This window comes from Oenanthe melanoleuca, chromosome 2 (genome assembly GCF_029582105.1).
Source record: "Oenanthe melanoleuca isolate GR-GAL-2019-014 chromosome 2, OMel1.0, whole genome shotgun sequence".
NCBI classification, from domain to species: Eukaryota; Metazoa; Chordata; class Aves; order Passeriformes; family Muscicapidae; genus Oenanthe; species Oenanthe melanoleuca.
In genome coordinates, this window is record NC_079335.1 from 132,533,034 (window position 1) to 132,554,986 (window position 21,953).

At 39.0% G+C, this 21,953-nt stretch overlaps 1 protein-coding gene across 1 annotated transcript in view; it reads left to right on the top strand.

Moving 5' to 3' along the window:
- APBB1IP (amyloid beta precursor protein binding family B member 1 interacting protein) overlaps positions 1-21,953 on the top strand; it is a 59,263-nt gene that overhangs the window by 17,728 nt on the left and 19,582 nt on the right. Inside the window, exons 4-9 of the mRNA XM_056483289.1 lie at positions 51-343; positions 4,449-4,526; positions 7,478-7,637; positions 11,146-11,267; positions 18,041-18,115; positions 19,082-19,225. Of these exons, the coding sequence (XP_056339264.1) occupies positions 51-343; positions 4,449-4,526; positions 7,478-7,637; positions 11,146-11,267; positions 18,041-18,115; positions 19,082-19,225 (872 nt within the window). The remainder of the gene's footprint in view (positions 1-50; positions 344-4,448; positions 4,527-7,477; positions 7,638-11,145; positions 11,268-18,040; positions 18,116-19,081; positions 19,226-21,953) is intronic.

A 21,953-nucleotide genomic window follows, 5' to 3' on the forward strand; every position in this document is an offset into this window, starting at 1 on the left:
GTGCTTTGTATTTCACTCACTCTCAACACATTTTGTGGTTTTCTTTACAGAATCGCTAAATGCCCTGGAGGACAAAGACCTGGATGCTTTAATGGCTGATCTTGTAGCAGACCTTAATGATGTTGAACAGAAAACTTTACAAGCCCAGAAAACTTCTTCTTGCAACCAGCAAAGTACAGTCACTCAGCCTTCAACAGGCTTGAGTAGTGATATTTATTCTAAAGTTAGTCCCTATGCTACCATTACTGGACAGTTTGGGGATGATTTGCCCCCTCCACCTCCAGACCCTGAACCAGAACTTCCACCACCACCGCCACCACCTCCTCCTGAGCCACTTACTCAGGTAAGTCTGGGAGAACCTTATTCTGAGCATTCACTAGCTCTTGTCACTTTGCAAGTGGTATTTGACACTGGAGCACCAATGGATCTCCCAGGTAGATACATCTTGGGAATGTTCTGCAGTGATGAAACGTGCACAATCTCTGGAGTGAAATTTCTACTGTGGTGGCCTCAGCAGTTTCTGCCTGTTCCTTGACCTATTGCTCATTCCTTCATCTTTCTAATCATCATTTTGATAGCCCAATACAGGCATAATCATTGCAAATAGTTTATTATAACAGAAAATTGATCACTGAATTTTTTAAAGAAGCACTGATCAGTTACTATCTTCTTACAGAGAGCTTGTTTTTGGCATCAGTGCAAAGCATGGCCAGTGATCTCCACTTTGTGAAGATGTCATTATGTATGTTCATTGCAGTCTGTTATTTGTACTGATGAGAAAATTCTGTGAATGTTTCCCAGCTCCATCCCTGGCCTAAGTGATTTCTTGCAATGGGAAAAGCTTTTCAGTTGTGTAAAACTCAACATTTTCTAGTGACCAGATACAGGGACAAGCATAAGAAGTACCTTTCCTAGTCCTAACACACTCTTCTTGGTCTTGCCTTTGAAAGGAAGTAATAAAGACTATCTGCAACAGGGGACAAATGTTCTTAGGAGGTGCCAAAGTTATCACTAGGTATCTATAACCATTTATAACTATTTATAAATGACTGACTTGCCTTTATCTAAAATTTCAGACTTAGCACAACCTCCTCCATGTTTGTGTTTCTTGCAGACCTCTTTTAACAACTGAAATAAAATGTGGTATTTGTAGTACTTTTTTGATGTGAGGTTGTGGAGAGATAGATAATGTGAGAATTCTCTGTCACTGCCCTGTGTGAGGAGAAGGCATTAAAAAAGTGATGCAGCTCCCCAAAAAGTGAATCTGAAATCATGAAATACACAAAAGTATCTCTTTCGGTATTCATGTTCGCAGTAACTATGATTGAGAGAAGATGTTTACATTTAGGGAATGGAAATATTTTAGGGAACATTAAAAGTATCAGTTTTGCTTAAAACCATAGTCAATTCATTGCTGTTAAAAGCCCACATGAACTGAATATGAATCACCTCAGCATCACTGCTTCCCCTGTGTTTGGAATCATACAGCAGATATATTCAGCAAAAGGAACAGAAAATTGGATAGGAAAGTAGGATATGTCTGATGACATAAAGGGTGATTCACTGGATAAAGCTTCATATGATGCATAGGACCTTTCCACACTGTTTGAAGAATGAAACTCATAAACATGTGGGAGAAGCTTTGCCATTTTTCTGCATCTTAAAAGTCACTTCTCCCTCAGTTGAACTGTTCCTCTGAGACTGATCCCTAATGATATTCCCTGGTCTCTTTCCAGATTCAGGGAGTATCAGAGAAGGATAGGAACAGGTTGTAGAAACGTTTTTGAGGAATATAGTGACAGTACCTTATTTCATCATTGAGGCATTGGTTCAGCTTTTTCCTGCAGTCTTTGCCTCATTTCATTATGCAGGTTGTATTCAAGTACTAATGACATACCCACTGTGGCTTGCTGTCCACAAAAATGTCCACAGGGCTATCACACAGGTTGCAGTGTGAATGATGGAGGTAATAACAATTTAAAATTAATATGGAAAGAATTGTTTTCAAATTAATATTCATTATCTTGATTACTATATGTTTTGACGTGACATTTCTGCTCAGTAGAATGAAATTCAGCTGCATGTGGAAGGTGTTTTGTGTCATCAAAATTCACATTCCTGTTAGCCAGGATTCTTGATAAGTGATTCTTGAGCCAATCAAGGCTGAAGTTGTGTTTAACAGTTCTGGTAATCCACAGTCAAATAAGAACAATGTTAGTTGTTCTCAATGCCACTGTGGTATTAAGACCTTTTTTTATAACCTTTAGGTGTGCCAAAATAAAGAAGTGTGGCCTTTCAGGGAAGCATAGAGATGACTCATAAGTTTTCATCAACTCTGACATTTCTTTTTAAAACTGCCCTTAAGCTAAATAAGGTTTCTTCGTTTTCTATTGACATGATGACTTTATGTGCATTTGTTTAAAAATCCAGAAAATGTGGTGGTGATAGTGTAGAGGAAAAACAAATCCTGTAGCTTGTCAAAGTATTTCTCTAACACTGCTAAAATTTTGCACCTGATAGCTTATTTTCTTTTTCTGCATTAAGTCAAAGCATGTGAATCTATGAAGGCTGTCAAGCTAAGAGCTCTGTTGCACAGATTTATACAGTGTGTGAACTCTGTTCAACACAAGTCACATGCAGGTATAGCCTGAGTTATACCCGCCTACAATTTTCATCACAAAGCGTGCCCAACCACACTCAACCACTTTGGTTGAGATGCTTTTCCTGCTTGCTGCATAGAGGTGGTAAGGGGAGGGCCCCAGTGTGAGAGTTTTTCTGTGTGCTTTTCCCCTGTACAATAGTCAGCCTCACTGCAGCAGCCACCTTTGTGCAGCTGCTTGTGTTCAGCTACAGAAGCTTTTTTGGATTCTCTAAGTTAAGTACTGCTGAGCTATAGCAATGAAAGTTTCCACACCTGCAGAGAAAAAAAAAAAAAAAAAGATATTTTTAACTGATTGAATTTGATAACAGGAAACATACTTGAAGCAGTGATAAAACAAAAGATGTTTAATTCAGCAGGAGGGATGTCAGTCAGGAGTACTTCAGCTACTGTTGAACATTCCTCAAAACTTTTCATGAATAAGATAACCTTCTTTCTATGATTGTATGATGTCTCAGTAACAGGGAAGTGATGGCAATGCTTAGTTAGGCTTAGTTTCTTTGAAGTGCATCTTCCATTAATTGCCGCCAGTTCTCTTGGTGAAAAGACCACTAAAAATTATGACTTTAGGATAGCAAATGGAGGCTGAAGGTAACAGAAATCTTGTGTGGAAGCAGGACAGGAATCTCCTCCTGCAGTCCTTGACTGGAATTTGGTAGCATGTGAGTGGCATGGCAAGAAATCCTACCCCTTTTCCTTTTAAACAAAGGAAGCTGTGAAATTAAGAGAGCAATAGGGATAGCAAAAATCAGCAGAGAAGCAAAAAGCAAAGACAAGACAGTCTTCGGTAGAGGCAACAGGGATGTTAACTTGGAAAGAAACTGAACTCTCCAGTAGTACTGGAGGAGTCCAAGGCAGCCCCAGGATCCACAGTCATTTGCTGTCCAAAATGCTCCTTTCCAACTCTGGTTGTGTCTGGAGGAGACTTCTGGAAGAGAGATGGCATAAAGGAACAGTCCCAATCTATACAGCAGTCACAGAGGCAGCACTAGGCACTGGCATTTGGTACATGTAGCTAGAATTCTCAGCATCTGGGGAGGCAGAGTCTTCTTAGATTGCAAATGTCATTGATATTAAGAGAGATGCATGATATTGATAGAGCTGCTTTGTAGAAAGAGAGCTGGGTGATACTGAGATTTTTTTGGGATTCTTACTGTGGAATGAACTTGTGTGCTCTATGGAACTGTGTCTGTGTTAATATGAATAGATCCATTAGTAGAATAAAAAGCCATGGTATCATCCAATTAATGGAGGTGTTCCTCTCAGTGTGTATCTGTGCAGTAAGAGATGTATGTGACAGGTCAAAGAATTCAATTAATGTACTGAGAGCATGAAGTTATAAGTGGTGTAATTGCAAGCCAGAATTTTAGTAAAATCCTACAAATTTTAGTTCTCTTACCCTAATGAGAAGCAAGTTTTCTTCCAAGCAGTTGCATCCACCATGCTATTTCACTTAGGCTAGATCTTCCTTCACCTTCTCTTTTGTATCAGCTGTGCATATAGAAGTCCAGAAAAGTTGAGTTTTCAGGCATTCCTATAGTGTTAGAGGAACAGATCATGTAAGAACTATACGACTGAACAACATCAGGGAGCATTGGACTTGTAAATAAAAGCTTTGGCTGAAGGATATTAGGTCAAGGAAAGCTGGATATTGTCTTGTATGTATGAAGTTTGCTGTGACAAGCTTTATCTTCAGGATATAAATATCAAGAAACAACCCTTTTCAAGTCAATGTAAATTGCTGAGATTGCTTAACAAGAAATATACCAAATATCTTGTGTCTTTTCAGGAAGAACTAGAGGCAAAGGCTAAAGCTGACAAGATTAAACTTGCATTGGAGAAACTAAAGGAAGCCAAAGTTAAAAAGGTGAGCTGTAAAATAGTAAATGCTACCAAAAGATCTACCACCTAAATATCTGTTAACATTCTTCTTAATGATAAATTTCTTACCAAAATGACTAGGCTTTTCCATATTTTATCTCTGAAGAAACTCTCTGAAGCTCTTGTCATCCACATCAAGAGAAGTCCCTGGGAGAATGCTACCTCCAAGGGACTTATTTTTTTAGAGGGCTTGGAAAGTGCTGCCTCTTTTTTTTTTTCAGTGTTGGACCAAAACCCACTGATAAGCTGCTTTAGAGAAAGCAGAGTGTACATGAAAATGTTGCTTACTTATGCTTTGCTGATTCTATGAGTACTAAACTTTTCGTTATAGTGGATGTGGATTTAGCTAATCCCTATTAAATTAATGAAGGTCTTCTTGCTAAATCTTTTCACAGCAGTGTAGTAATGTACAAGCAAAATAGAAGTTGTTTTATACCAACAAATTAGAAAGCTTCCAGCCAGTGTCTGCACTGTTCTGCAGTGTGCCAGTAATTATGCCCACTCATCCTAAACTAGAGTTCCATCTGAACTCAGCAGAAGCTGCAGGTATTCAGTAACTCTGAATAATGGCTGTTAACTAAAAACAGTCATGACCTTTCAGTCTTGCTCAAAGAAGACTGGGAATGTTGAAGCCTGCAGAGCTTCTAGGAAGAATGGAAGCTTCCAAAAAATTTGGGGATGTCCAGACTTGAAATGGTTCCCACAGACACTTTATGTTCGTGTCTAAATGCTCCTTCTGAGAGAATGTCCTGGGAGGATTTCACTGATGTTGACTTTGCAGAGCTCTGTAACTAAAGACTGCTTGCTGGTCACATCTTTTCCTTGTAATGGTAGCAATTCTCCTTTGGGAGATTTTTTTCCCAACTTTTGTTCCTCCCCTGAATTTTTGGAACCATATGGTAGAAGTAAGGTTCAGTCTTGTGACTGTGTCACTGTAATGAAATGTCATTCTTGAGTTCTAAATTGACTAAATACTGCCAAGAAAATTGATTTTCACTCTTCTACCAAAAGCAGAGGGCAGAGGGCAGGGATGATTGTGAAATGCAAACTCACAGCCTTGGACTTCAGGAAAGCAGACTTTGGCTTCTTCAAAGATCTGATTGGAAGTGTCCCATATGGGACTTCCAGGTGGGAAGAAGGTATCAAGAAAGCTGGTTAATATTTAAAGATCACCTTCTTCAAACTCAAGAGAATTCCATCCCAATGGAAGATGATCAGGAATATCTCTGTGAGGAAAGGCTGGGATTTCCTGGGGAAGAGAGTGGTCTGTGTGGTGCTTGTCTATCTCTAGAAAAACCTCAAGAGAGGGTGCAGAGAGAATGGAGCAGGCTTTCTCCAGTGCTGCCCAGTGATGGGAATAGAAGCAATGGGCACAAACTGAAACACAGGAGGCTCTGAACACCAGGAAACACTTCTTCACTGTGAGGGTGAGTGAGCCTGGCACAGGTTTCCCAGGCAGGTGGTGGAGTCTCCTTCCTTGGAGGTGATAACAAACCATCTGGATAGGATTCTGGCCATCAGTCTCTAGGTGGGCCTGCTTGCCCAGGCAACTGGACTGAATGACCACTGGAGATGCCTTCCAATCTCAGCTGTTTTGTGATTCTGTGAAGGTGGAAGCTGCATGCATATTTCTGAGCAGTTAGTTATAACCAGACAAAAATCCCCTTTTGCCTTAAACATGTTAGGTTATGCACGTACAACACTTCTTTTTCTCTATAATCTGCACTACAGCTCAGCTACTTATTTTACAGAAGATTCTTCTTATAAGGATTGAAATCAAAACAAGTTCATGGCTTTTGTTACATTTGTTTTTGCTTTTCAGAGATAGTGTAGATTTCTCTTGGGGATCATAACTCTTCTACTTGACCTTTTACACAGATTGTCTCTACAGAACCAAAGCTTCCTATGCACACATTTTAAAATAAAGAGCTGTTTAAACAAGACTATATGGAACATCCTTCCAACTCACCGGCAACGTACAGGCCTTGTAGAGAATTATTCTACTGTTTCCAGTACTACTGGAGCATTTTAAGTACTTTATTATAATGTATTTCCAGTTCTTGATCACATTTTATGTACTTCAGCATTTTCTTGCATTGTTCCTCTCTGAAGAAAGTTCACTCTGTTTCTTGTTTAATAAATACTTCACCATATAAAGAAGTAAGGAGTGTCTTAGGTTAATTCGGTCAATGTTAGTTAACTCATGAGGGGAAGAGGAGGGGCACTCAGTGCCCTGTGGTGGCCAGTGACAGGATCTGAGGGAATGGCCTGGAACAGGCCCTCCAGGGAAGTGGTCACAGCACCAAGCCTGACTGAGTTCAAGAAACATTAGGACAATGCTCTTGGGCACAAGGTGTGACTCTTGGGGTTGTCCTGTGCAGGGCCAGGAGTTGGACTCGATGATCCTGATGGATCCCTTCCAACTCAGCATATTCTGTGAACTCATGTGTTTTGTTATTGATGACTATTGGACTATGGCCCATCTTAGTACAATCCAATTTCAGTGTATTCTGTTGACATGGCAAGATTCTTCCATTCTTTTTCTATTTAAGACAAAATTTTCCACATTTGTAGCTTGCATTAAGGACGCTGTGTCCTTTTGTACTTGGTTTCCCTATCAAGCATTTTCCGTAATTGCAGATGTAGTAGATTTAGAGAAGAGATTAACTTCTGCTTTTTCTTCATAGCAATTTCACCTCTCCTGAAGTCATACACAGGACAAGGCTCAATTTTATTTTTAGAGAAAAGATCTTTATTTTGGTGCCATTATAATGAAAACTTTGGGGCTGTTTTATTCTCTCAGCTTGCTGTGAGACAGGATGCCTTTGAATCAGTAATAACCTTCAGCCTTTATCTTTCTTATCTGTGTTAGCAGATTCAGACCAGTCTTTTTCTTGCTTCTGAAATTAACTCACTCTTCTGTGAATTTGTTCTCAGCTTGTTATCAAGGTGCACATGAATGATAACAGCACAAAGTCTCTAATGGTGGATGAGCGTCAGGTAGCACGGGATGTTTTGGACAATCTCTTTGAGAAAACTCATTGTGACTGCAACGTGGACTGGTGTCTGTATGAGATGTACCCAGAGCTGCAGATTGGTAAGTGGTGTAGTGACATAGCAAAGAGATAGAGGGCTGGTAATCCTGAAAGATCAGGTAAGTGTTGGTAATCTTGAAAAAACATGCCTATGTGTCCTCTGGCGCTGGAACTTCACAGACTCTAAGCTGAGGGATGCTGCAGGAATATATTTGGAATGTTCATGCTGTAGAAATGAGTCCATTCAAATGTGCTGTGACCTGCAGAAGGCTCCTTGATTTTCACCATTTCCATTATTTTATTTTACACAAAATGAAGGAGCCATGTGAATTCCAAGATGATGGCAAACCCAGACACACCAATACTCAAATCCACTTTTTGAAGAGAGAGTGCAGTGCTGGAGTGCTGTCAGCAGGCATGTATTACATACTGGCTTAACAAATGTCATTAAACAAGACTCTGTGAGAAGTGCTTCAGTCATTTCTAATGGTTTTCATTTTTGGTCTTTGTTTTCTTCAATGTAGCTGTTCACAGAATACTGCTCTGTGATGGGGCTGCAGCTCTGCTGATGGTCAGTTATGGAGTAATTAACCTAATTAGTAATTTCCAGGTGCTAGGAAACTGCTGTGCAAAACTTAGAAATTATTCTGTGCAGCATAATGAGTCTTGTTTGGAAAAGGCTTCAAGGTTTATTTCATTAAGAACAGAATATTCTCTAATTGTGAAATATTTCAGAATATTTTTATTTTCCAGGCTGAAAAGATATTGACGTCAAAAGGAGAAGGAAAATTGCTACAACTTTCTTTCAGAGTCACATTTGACCTAGAGAAATGGGAAATTGTCAGACAGCCTTTAACATTCTCAGTTTACAGTCTCCCAGCAGAAATGCACTTTGAAAGAGCCTAATGTGTAGTCATTCTGCTAGACTAAATTAGAAATCTAAAAATTACTGGAAAAGATCCTGACTGGTCATGAGCAAGAAGATGCTCATCTGCTTGTAAGAGTGGTGCAGAAATTTACTACCAATCTGTTCTTGCTATTTGATTAAGATAATGATGCTGCATTCTTTTGTACCTGTTTGTCTTAACTAAGGAAAGACTGGAAATGTCATTTGATCCTAGAAATCTGATAAAAGTCACTGAATAATTTTGGAATGTTTGCTCTCTTAGAAAGTTGCTCTCTTTTTGTCCAGTGTGACTTGGGCAAACATGTCTGAGAATAAGGGTGTCAGCACATAAACATGTTTTCTGAATCTCCAGAGTCATGAAGAAGAATGTACTTGGATAGATATTTGATTTTCCCATCATGCAGTTAAAACTGAAAGTATCAAGGAGATTGTTTGCTACAAAATTGGGGTTAATGGTTAGAATTTTTTTGTAAAAATTACTTGTGCTACTTCAGTCCCAGCTAATGCTGGAGGATTTTGGTTAGTGTTAGGTATTGGTATACTAAGGAATTACTCTCATAATGAATAAAAATTATTTTGAAAGCCAGGAGAGAAAAAAAGTACCAAAGGAAATAAACTTGTATCTGAAAGAAGAAAAATTCTGTTAACTCCTGATGCAGTGATCTATTACCAGGTCCAGATCTGCTGAGGATGGAGCCTTTTTGTTTGCAGAAGTCAGTTTCAATATGAATGGAATGGTACATGTTCTTTCTTCTGCTTCCAATGCACAGCAGCATGCAGTTAATTTTGTTCAAAATCAGAACAACGTGAGCCATTCTTTATTTTCATCAGTATACTTCTTGGCTGCTCTAGATAGCTTTATTACTATCAGCACAAAGACAGAACTTTTCTGCACTTCATCTTCTGCCTGCTTTCCACATAAGTATTAAAGAGAATAAAATATGTTTACTTTAAGAAGCACATATTTCTTACTGAAGGTCCAAGCTACTTTTGTATCACAAGATCCTTGACAAGTTGTCTTATATATATGGTTATTTTGAAAGACTATCATTGTAAATAAAATAAACTATGGTTTAAAGTTAAATACATGTTAAATATCATAATCTCAGTAGTGAGATGGTGATGTAACACTGGGCTGTACATACCAGCATCTATTTTGCAGTTAGGGCTATCATAGTCTTACATTAGGCATCCAGATTTGACTTTTTTTAGGTAAAAGTATATATTAAAAAGACCCTCCTGAGGATGATAAAATCACATTTTTCCTACAAGAAAATCCTGGTGCAGGAAATGAACAAACAAAAATAGATGTTGCAAAAATTAGTCTTACTGTCTGAGAAATGCTTCATGCCTATCTTGAACTATAATGTACTGTTCACCCTTCAAACCATTAACAGGGTTTTATATAGTACTTTCTATTCCCAGTGCATTGCAGAAGTGCCAGTTGCTAAATGAAGAGTGTAATGTTGTTGGTGTTAAAATTTACCATGTACATGCAAATGGGTCTTGAAGCTAGTCTCATTCTGTGAATTTAATTAATACACAAGATATACATTGGATGGGATGTACTAAACCCTTGTAAAAAGTAACGAGTGTTAAAGAAAGCCAACAAAATCTTTGCTGTTACCTCCTCTGATGCTAGGCCAGTCTAGGCCATTGAAGGATGTGATCATTACAGACCACAGAAATGGGAGTATGGCTGTTCCCAGGAAACTGCCAAAATCCTACTGAAAATTGGAGTGGGCAAATTCCCTGTCCCAGTACTGAATTTGTAGAAAAGTACAGGTTGGGACCCTCCAAAATGACCTGTGAATGAATGCTGAATTCCTTTTCCTTTAAAAGGGGTTTTATGTTACTTTTGAACAATCTTGTATAAATGAAACTTGAGTGAAAGAGATCAGAGTTACCTAATCTCAGCACACCCTGTGGCTTTCCTGGGTGGAGGACTGGGGTTCAGAGCAGATCAGGAGGGAATTGAGCTGACATTGGGTCTCTCGCATCCCTGGTAAGGCTTTTAACTACAGAGATGCTGAGTGACCCAGTATATCTTGACATCAGTTCTTAATCTATCTTCGTATTTTCTCTGTTTTGTTATTTGTAGTTTTAAATGCAGTTGCTTGAAACCAAACTTTTTTTTTTTCAGCGCATAGAATTCTTTCTGATGACAAAAAGCAAATCTTCCCTGTAAAAGAAGTAAAGCAAAAAGATAAATAAATAAATGTTTACATTTTTTTTACAATTCATTAGCCAAAGTTTATGTAAACCCCTTCTCCCACCCCCCCAGTCTGCATTACTGCAAACTTTAAAAAAACCAAAATCAATCAAAAGCAGGAAACCATGAAAAACATGGGTGTAACCATCTACTCCTGATGGGTCATTGTTTCCGTCCCTTGCAGTCTTCAAGCAACAGCACAGAGATTCAGGAGGAATCCAGGAGCATGGCACAGCTACATAAGGCATCTTCTGTAGCTGCTTTGCCCTTCCATTTGACAATTTCATGTGGGTTTTGCACCCATCTGTGCAGTGGAAAAGAGTGCTGGACAGTCCAGCCCTGAGTGAGTGAACATCAGATAGTGATTACATTCTTACACAGGAATTTCTGCAGCCTCAGGAGAGGCCAGAAACAGTTTGAATGTCTTACATTATCTTCTCTGTCTCTCCAGAAAGGTTTTTTGAAGACCATGAAAATGTTGTTGAAGTGTTATCAGACTGGACTCGAGATACTGAGAATAAGATTATGTTTTTGGAAAAAAGTCAAAAATATGCTTTATTTAAAAATCCCCAGGTAAGCTATCATGCTATTTGGGTAAGAATCTAAAGTAAAGTAATTTACTCTGCATGCTGCCTGTTGCATTAATAATTTACTTTCAGCTTTGTCAGTTCATAGAAAGCAAAGCTTGTATTTTCAACCAAAAAACCCACCAGAATGTTGAATGCAAGGATTTGAAAATTAGTGTTTCCTGCTTTTTTTTCTGATACTATTTTAGAGTCTTGTCTGTAGAGGTAAAAACTGAAGCATGTAGTTCCCCTCCAGTACAAGCTACTGCTTGGATACAGCTCTTAGAACTGGGTGAGATGGCACAGCTGTAAAAACCTGGCCTTTGTTATTACTACAGCTTCTTCATTATTTCTGCTGATGAATATCAACATTTTCTTGAAGGCACAGTTTTTGCCAGTTGTACATGAAACTTCATAAAGGGTATACTGAATACTACAGAGGATTTGCTGGATTTTGTTTATACTGAGGAGAAGAATTGGGTTATCAGTAACTTGTGCACATTAACTTTGTAAAGGGGGGTCTGCACACTGAATTGCATCAAATTATTCAGATAGGTGTATACACAAATTGTTTTATTTCTTGTGTTATGTGGTCAAAGCTGTATGTACAAACATCCTGGAACATGCAGTTACTGAATTCTCGGGCACAAGATCTTTTCCCCATGTCAGCTGACTGTTAGCTCACTGAGCATCTGGTTTGTTCCTAAGGGCTGCAAGAGAGAAATGAGCAATTCAGCATTGCCCAAAAAAATGAGTCAAATATGTAATTTGGCAGCAAATCTCACCAAGCTGCTCATTAGGAAGTTGTTTTTTCATAGAATGAGCCTATGTTTCAAATAGAACCTGCAGAAAAGAAGTTTCCTTCATTGACATAAATATCCACAGTCAGGGAAGGAAAACTTATCTGCAGTGTACATGGATTAATGTTGATTTTTAATATGAAACAGCAAAGCCAAGTTTGGAAATACAATATGGTGGCTCAAAATATCCTCCTTTCTACAGCACATAAACCTACCCAGCAGCAGAGGTTTAACTCTACATTTGATTCATACACTGTAGTGTTATTTGGGTAAGTGGCTTAGAGCAAGGTTGTACCTCAAACAGAAAGTAAAACTTTGATGAATATTCTGCTCTGATGAATATTGCATTTTGGTTGCAATGAAATTTGGAAATAAATGTGACCTAAACCAAAACCAAACCAAAGTGTAGCTCTGTCCTCATGTCTCAGCTGGATCTGGACAAGTCTGCAGTCACTGAGCTTTAGCCCCTCTGGGATAAGTTCTAAAATGAACAGTCTGAGGAAACTGCATCAGTTGTGACTATCACATTGTTGAAATATTTTGCCAGTAATAACGTCTGACCATCTGTCAGGTGTGGTAAACTCAAACATTGTGAATGGGGAAAATAGTACAGTCATATCAGCACTTTGTGGCAGAAAGTAATCAGTACTGTACAGAGCTCACACTAAGTACTGAAACATACTGAAACAGACATGATCTGCAGTGAGTCCATGAAGAGGTGAACCAAGCAGAAATGCTGAGCTGGGGGTGGGGTGTGTGATTACCCAGCTAACTAACTACAGAAATTATGGTGTAACCAATGGGAAACTGAAATCTTGTGCTCTGAGACTATGTGCTCAGTGTATTCAGCCTCCTTCTAGCTCAGTCAAGGCTGCTGTGTAAAACTCATTTTGGGAGTACACAAATTGCAGAATGCTTTTTTTGACACACCCAGTAGTGTTTGTGCTACATCAGTAATTCCTTGTTTGTTTTATTTCGTGCTTATTCTGTTGGAAGAGGTTTGTGGAGATCTCACAGTTTTTTAACTTGCAGTTATTTTTCTGGGGGAAAAAGAGGCAAATTCCAAAGGTGGTCAGGTACCTACAGTTAATTCTTAGACAAATTAGTGATACAAAATTTTCATCACAAAGATTTCACACAATTAAGTGCTTTAAAAAAATCTCATAAAGATGGGTAGATGCCTTCCTAAAACATGTGGACCTCTGAAGAAGGTCTGTGAACTGTGCCAACGTTTATTGTTTCTTTTTGTGAACTAGTTATAGACCGATTTAACAATAATTAATTAAAAATGTTTCATTTTCTAAGGAGGAATTGAGGTCCTGAAATGCAAGATTTATCTTTATGAGCTGGCAATATGTTGCTCAATTAATGCCTGTGGCTTTTTTTGAAGATTGTCATTCTTGTCATGCAGCACTTGGTAATTTTTCAGCTTTGTTGCTGAAATATTTTTTTAAGTGTTTGGAAAACCTTTTAGAAAAAGGTTCTATAAAATTCTCAGGTGTCCCCCTTGCCACGAAGACAGGCACACTTTTTACCCTCTTCTCACTGTGATATAATAGACCCTGCAGGGAACTTGCAGTAAAAGACTGTTCCATGAATGCCATCAGTGACTCATCTGCAGAGAGGGAGCATCACAAGTCTGTGACTAAAGAGTGAAACAAAAATACATACTGGTACATGGGCAAATAAAGAGAACCTTTATAACATTGGAAAGGTGATGCTTTGTCGTATGGTTTAGTGATGCTGGTTTTCTCTTGAAAGGAAAGGTTGTCAGGTCTCAACACCTCTTTTCAAAAAACTCAAAGAATAGTTCTCAGCTAAAAGATTTATGAAAAAGAAGAGCAAGGAAGGAAAATGGTTGTTTTTAAGGTGTTGCTGAATCTAAACTCCTTGCTGTAGATGTTGGTCGTGCTCTTAGAACACTGTATTTTACTTCTGTTTGCATGAACTTCCATTTCCTGTGGGGTTTTTGTGATAAAATCAGACAGTGCAGGCAATGCCACCTGTATGTTTTGTTTGTTTGTTTTCTTATTACTGGACAGTATTTATAAAATTTTTTGAAAGTCTGTACAGTGAGTACTTTATGGTTCTGCCAAAATGTATGTAAGCCAAAAGGTAGAGGTGCACCTTCCAATGGAGACCCCATACACTGAATTGATATTTTATTTCTTCTGAATACCAAGAGTTCTCAACAGCATCAGAAGGAGGTGGAGCAAGGATTTGTAATGTCTTTCATAGCAGCTATAGCACGTTTCATGCTTGACTATTTGTCTACTGTCCACCAGGTGATACTTATGTTTGTCACCAGTTTGGCCACATTAATGAATCAAGGTTTTCCTTTTGTCTCCACTGTTACCCAGTGATGAAAACATGAAAGGGTGACAGGGAATCTGGTTACTGCTTATGCTGGCAAAAGTACAAATAAATACAAGTAAGAAAAGGGAGGTGTTTTTAACTGTAATCCTTTTGTTTAGTAATCTTAATTTCCCTCTCTTTTTTGGTGTTTCAAAGGAGCTCTGCCTTTAGTTTCATGTATTTTTTTACTTTTATGATATTCAGAACAATTACAGGTATCTTCTAATATTTTTAATGTACAGTTTTCTAGGGGGACACACCATGATATGAGTTGCAGATTTTTCTGCACAAACCATGCTGCATTGAGTAACAGCTGCAATAATCTGAAATGGGATGTGAGCTGGCCAGTTCTTGCATCATATTGGGTGCAGGCTGGATGAGCATAAGCAGGCAGCCCATTGCTCAAAGAAGCTAGTCATGAGTATGAAGCAGCTGCCTTGTTTTATGCACACTGTTTGATCTTTGCTGTTGTGAATTTTTCAGATCTTCTGGAAAATCAGTTTCAAGGGCTTGAAAGACAAAATATAGCCTAAGAGGAGGCAGAGGGAGCATGCTGTCCTGAAGCACCTTTTCTTTGACATGCAACAAGTAGTTGCTGCTTCATTCCCACTTGGATGGGTCTATGTATGAAAAAACGTGAAAGGTGTGAGAGAAGTGCTATTTCTTTTAGGAAATTCATTTTTTGATTATAGAGACATAAACACCAATCAGAGAGTTTGATAATGCATACTTAAGTACTGTTTCTATCTTGAGCCAGGTTTGCTTTGCTTGCATGCCAACACAGGTGTTCCTAGGCACTACTGAAAACACTTTCTGTCTTCCACTGTAGGAGGGTTAGACAGTACAGAGAGGTACAGCCTGATGTATCTTTTTTAACCTGCCTTTGCACACAAAAGGACAAGGCTATGTGCCTAAGTGGAAAGGTTGTATGCACAGTCTTGTCTTTTGAGTGTAAGAAATAGTTAATTCTCAGATCTGTAGATATATGTAGAAAGCTGCCCTGCAGCTACATCTTGTCCCATTAATGACCTGACATCCCAAACCAAACGTGCATTTCCCAGTGGTGTCCTCACACAGGAAAGAGCTTGCCTTTTATCCTGACCTTTGGCTACTGGACTTGAAATGACCTCTTTTGGACACCTGTGGTTTGCCTCCTCTAGGATGAATGCTTCTGATCAAAAATAGAAGACCACACAGTGGTGAAACAAGTACAGTGTTCAGTCTGCTCCCCAGGCTTTTAGCCACTGCTAAATAATAATGCAATGTACTTCCAGATTTCAGAACAGAGATGTAAAGGAGGTAATCAGTAATAAATGGAGTGTGTGTTGACAGGTGAAAGACAACAGTGTACATCTGTGTAACATTGGGTTAAGTAACAGAGCCCCCTTTCTCTAATGAAAAAGCTGTGGCATTAGAGATCCAGCATGGATATCCTTACAATCTTTTTCTCTTTACGGTTGATTATGTCAATACAGGGTGGTCTGGGCTTCTGCTAAATAAATGCCAGATGCCTGAATGTGAATGAGTTGTAGTCAGAGGAGCTTTGTTTTTGTATCATCAGTCCATAGATGGATGCTTTCCCCACTAGTAGTAAAGTTGATGAGCCAAACCTTGTTGAGACATGATAAGTCTCCTTGCCTTGATAAATCTTCATCGTGTATTTTAGGGGTTGTACTATGTCTTTATAATGATCTAGAGAAGAAGCCTTACAGCTGTATGTCCCTCTACTTTCCAAATCCATCCCAAGGTCTGGAGGTCCAACCCAGCCTGACAGTGCCCTCTGAGGCTTCAGGGCTGCAGTAGTACTGCCTGTCAAGAAGAGCTGTTGCACATGCATGGGTCAGTGGGCTGCAGCTCCTCAGAAGTGGGTTTTGTTTTGAGCTGATTTCACGTTTTTTACACTCTGAATATTGTCTTTAGATGTAATTGCAAAGCTGTGGTCCTTAGTGTTTGCTTACCTTCAGCCATGGACTAAAAATACATGTAGGCAGTCTGAGGCCAGCTGCATTTCCTCAGATAACTGTCTGTTGTATTGAATGTTCAAGTTCCTCACACCGTAGACGTGGCATCAGCACAGGCCACATTGCAGGTGTCTGTGTTTCTCAGCTCCCCTGTCTGACTTAATGTGAATTTTTAAGAAAGTGGTTTTTAAAGAACTGGTTTTGAGACCCAGACCTCTTCTGCTTCCTCTCCTGGTGCCCCTCCATAAACGGTCTGCCCTGAGGCTTGCATTCTGGCAGACAGGTGTTCACAGCACTGCTTGGAAAAGGAGATGTGGTTGTGTGGAAGAGCAGGGTTTCACTTCAGATAAATTGCACTGCTGTAAATGTGGTCTGCTGGCAGGGCAGATTTGCTGCTTGTTTGTTTCTTATACTGTGGCAACAGCCTGTTCCTTCATTTACACACTGCTTACTTGTAGTGTTGTTATGTTTGCATTTGTGTTACAGTTTAGGTGTTGAGGAGTTCTAGGCATGTAAATATGTTGTCACTTTCTCATAGTCTTGAGACATAAAAAATAGAGAGAGATGAAAAGCCAGATAAACTGAAAAACTGTAAACCACAAGAACTCTGAGTGCAACCATTTTGGCATCAAGGCCATGGATCCAAATGCTACTTGATGCATCCATCCTTGGTCTCCCTGCTTCCTCCACACCCAGCTGCCTCACAGTCTGCAGGCAGCCAGCTCTGCTTGTCTGGCCCTGCCTGCTGTGGAGCAAAACCACTGCACATGCTCCAGCATACGAGTCCTAGCATCCTTCCCACTTGTCAGAATTTACACATATGTCCAAGTGCTGTCCTTTTGTCCATCTGTACAGTGCAGATGAATGCAGATTGGTTATTGCTCTTTAACAGTGGATGAATTTGTTTTTATGGGTGAGCATGTCCTTGAGGCACTGTGGTTCCTTATTTGTGGAGCAGGCAGGCACTGGGTCCTCCAAGGGCAACTGTGGCTTCACAGAAACAGAGGAGTGCAGGCTTTATTTCAGTAGGCTGGAGTACAGGTGGCAACATATCATGGTGATCACTTCTTCAGATTTCTTCTAGCTTTTTGATCAGTTTCTTCACTGCAAAAAAAAAGTACTTTGAAGAGCATAAGCAGGGGTACAAAAGCAGAAAGTAGTAATTCTGGATAAAGGCTTTGGCATATAAGCACTAACTGAAGAATGAGAACTGAGTTATATCCAGAGTGCAAGATATGAAGCATGCAAATTACCAGATTAGGTTGTAGGGAATATGTTTTCTATCCTTTTGATACTGCATTGTATTCATTGTATATCAATATGCAATCAAATGTTAGGTTCTCTACAGCTTGTAATAATATAGGAAGCAGTGATAATTGGAATCCAGAAAAATAGCCAAAAAATATAAGCCACTGGTTTTAATTTTTGGAGGCCGTATTTACATGGGCAAAACCAATCTTGTATTACCTTTGAATTATATTCAGAATAAAGAATTAAAATTCATGAGCAGGCAGATGTGATTAAACCTTTCTGTAAGAAGAGTACTTGCTGATTGGGTACTCAGTATTGAAAGACTCAGTAACTATTGAGTGAGTTTGTAGCAATCCAGTTACTTGTATTCCTGGCTTTATAATGAACATGAATTTCTTTTGTGTCTTCATCAGAATTTCTACCTGGCAAGCAAAGGGAAGAAAGAAAGCAAAGAAATGAATGATAAAAACAAAGAGGCTTTGCTGGAGGTAAGCCAAATTATTAGGCTGACGATGCAAATGTTGCCAAAACTGCCACCACTTTCATCTGCTCTGCAATTACAACATTTACTTCTTTGTGGGAAACAGTGTAACAACAGGAAGTTCTGTGATCTTTGGTGTTGTTGTATCTTGGGTTTAATATGTAGACTTCTGCATCTGCTGCTCATTAAAAATGCAGATTATTCACTCTTAGGCCAGCCTTTGGGACTTTTTATTGTTAGTAAGGTTGATCAGTACTGAGCAATTATCTTTAGGTTAGAAGTGGATTTACTTCTCAACTTATTAGCTGTTAACTAATAGCTATTAACTACAACAGAAAAAGACCTATTAACTTTTCCAGAAAGTTTGTTTAATCTCTTTCTTTTCCTGCTCAAGTTGTGCTTCAGATGTATACTTGAAAGAGAAAATCCAGAGTTATTTGAAAGACAAGATTACCACAGTTCTCTAGGCAAGCAGTTTGGTAAAAGGAAATTTCACAAAGGAAATGCTTTACTCAGGTGACTGAGGACTCACATTTCAAAATTAGCGCATCTCATGAAGGCACCAGATGTTAACCAGCAGAAGTCCTGGTGAATTCTAAATGAAAACATTAGGTGATAAGCATGTTTGCATTAAAAATTACCTGACAGTAAGTCCTTCAGGCAAAGAATTAGTTTATCTAATTAAACAGTGTTTTAAATGCTAGCATGGATTTCAGAGTGAAGGCAGGGATTGAGCTGTTTTTAGAGCTCTAAGCAGTCTCTTCTTTATCAATACACTCAGCATTAGCTTGAAAAAGTTTTCCTTTCCGTCCTGTCTAAGGTGTTCATCTCTCTAGTAACTGCATTCCCCATGTTCATATGTTCACTGTCACAGGAAATGTCTTTATTTTTCAAGGAAGCATTTTTCTGCTATATATTGATAGGATTGTGCTTAAGTGTATTTATTTTGTGCATTATTATTCTTGTTGCACAGGAAAGCTTCTGTGGGACATCTGTCATTGTGCCAGAGCTTGAAGGGGCCCTTTATTTAAAAGAAGATGGAAAAAAGTCCTGGAAGAGACGTTATTTTCTTCTACGAGCTTCTGGAATTTATTATGTACCTAGAGGAAAAACCAAGGTCAGGAAGCCAAATAATCCTTTTAGCAATAAAACAATTCATGAAGGTGAAAGTGTAGAATTCCCAAGGGGACATTTGAAGATGCACTGTCTGATGCATCTGAGAGGGCTGAGATTTGTGTGGTTCAACTTTGACTACACCACTTGTGCAAATACTAGAATGCAGTCACTGAATCCTGTCACGCTTCTCTCCCTTTGATTTCTAGGGATAGATAAAAGCAGTAATAAAATAATGCTCCTCCAGAAGGCAGGAGGGGAAAGAAAAACAGCATAGCACCCGTCAGCTGGTGGTGTGCTGCCAAAATGCTTCACTGTTATATGCATTCCCTGTTAAATAACATCTTAAAAAATTGTCAAGTAAACTAATTTCTTGTCACAAAAAAGGTAGAATTCTACTTTGCTTGGTACTGACTTTCTGTTCCAGTAACCAGCACATGAAATGCTGTACTTTTTCAATACAGTGATCTGTACCTAGAGAATGTGTTGTGTCTTTAATGGCTTATTAAGACTGCCCTTTGTGTAGAAAGTGGAAAGAAGTGAGTCAGAAGTATCTGCCTGACTGAATCAAATTTACTTGCATCCAGTATTACAAAATATTTAAAGACTCTGAAGTGCCAGCACTGGATGTATTGCACATAAGGGCAGCTGGCTTTTCATTTCCGCAGTGATGAGGTAGAACAGTGGATTCTGGGACTGGTGAAAAAAGTAATTTTTTTGTGTTCTGAAAAACACTTCTGTTACCACTTACAGCTCTGCTAATGCTTCATATTTAGAAAGGCTGCTGCTGGTGAAGCTTTACTGTTATGATTTGTGCTTTGAAATTTAACTCTTCTGCTATTTCCTGACTAAAGCACAGAAAAAAAAAAGAAAAAAAAATTAATCTTGTAAAGGGATGTTGTGCTGCTGCTCCAGTGACCTGTATTTATAACTGAACCACAGTGTAACACGGATCACCTGCTGCTTTCACAGCAATTTATTTTGATTTTACCTGACCCTGAGATAATGGCTTTCATGCCTCAAATCAGATTGTACACACAACATCCTATCAATTAGAATCTCGTATGCTATTTAGAAGGCACTCAAGGTGGAAAAAGTGTAAGAGTAGTGAATTGCAAAGTCCATCTTGGACATTTCCTTGTAGCATGCCTCCAACAATGACCAGTAGTACAGTGCCAAAGCAGAGCAAGCATGTCAGGAGAGTTACTCTGCCATTTTTCATCATCCAGTGATACCTGTTCCAGTGGCTTCTCATCATAGTGCAAATGAGGGAAGTGTTTCATTTTTCAGGTGATAGGCTGTGAACATAGACTCAGTTGGAGCCACACAGTTCCCTTGTAACAGCAGTTTAACACTTTGCTGCCTGCTTGTCATTTCAGCCTGTGTAACAGCCTGTGTACCACCCTGCCTGTAACTGACCATTTTTTGCAATTGTCAGTTTTAAAGTAAATATATTGCCATGAATCTAGTTCTTTAGGAGATAGTCACAGCTCTTTAAAATGATAGCACAGTCATGTGTTTGCTCCTGCATCTGTAACAGCCTTCAACAAAAGGAAGCCTATGCCCATGTCTTAGCCCTTCCAGAAAAAGCCAAGTCTCTTAGCTCAAATCTGTATTTAATAGTGATCTAAGTGATTACTGCACTCTGTATTGGAACAGCTGAGGGAGGTACACGTGTCTGTTGTGGAGACAGTAATCTCTGGGATGTGAGCAGGATGCAGTGAGGATGTTAAATATCTTAAAGCACTGCAGTAGAATTCAGTAGAGCTCTTCAGTTATAGCCCTTAAATTATGAGAGTTCATCCCTTGTCAGGGTAGCATGAAAAGTGCATGTGCACCTTGCACATCAATCAGTTGGGCAGGGTAGTCTTTCTTTGAGGTACAGAAACAAGCAGTTGGCAGACAGCAGTATCTTCAGCTGCTGGAGCTGTTTTAAAATTCATGATATATGTTCCTGTTTTCACTTGTTACAAAAAAGCAAAGACATCTGGCATACCTTTGGCTCTTTGTGCTGGCTGTAAAATACATGGTGAAGGTGAAAATACAGGGGCATGTTCAGATAATTTTACACATATGCTTGTGGTGGCTTTTTGTTTCAGGGTTATTTGGTAACAAACCAGTGCCAGTCAGCACTGCTGTCTTAACTTTTTTCTTCAGCATTGCTCTACTTACATCCCATTCAAAAACATGCTGTTAATGGACAGGGTCACAAAACAAAAGCATCAGAATTACAAATAATTAAAAAATCTATTTCTGTTAATTTTTGTGTTACTATATCATGTTAATGTTGCACAAATACTCACAAGTGTCTTTATCCCTTGCATAGAAATCTGTTCATTAGAAGATAATAACAACTGCTTTCATATTAGTCTTAATCACTATTGCCTGGTTCCTAAAGGAAAGGAACAACAGATTATACTGGATGGATTTGAGCATATTTAGGAACCTTGAAAAACTGAGGTCTGCACACTCACTGACGAAGTTCTGGCATCATCAGCTGCAGTGGAGACAGGAGAGAGAGAGAGAGAGAGAGAGAGAGAAGCCCTGTATACATCTAGTAGGAAGTGTTTCTCAGCAAATCTTACTTGCAAACTCAATTTGTAAATAAAGCTGACTCACAAGTATGTTGTAATGAGAATATTATTAAGAATGAGAACAGCAGGCAAGAACCATTATATGCATATTATAACATACCCCCATATCATATATCAATCATATCATATCCAATTTTT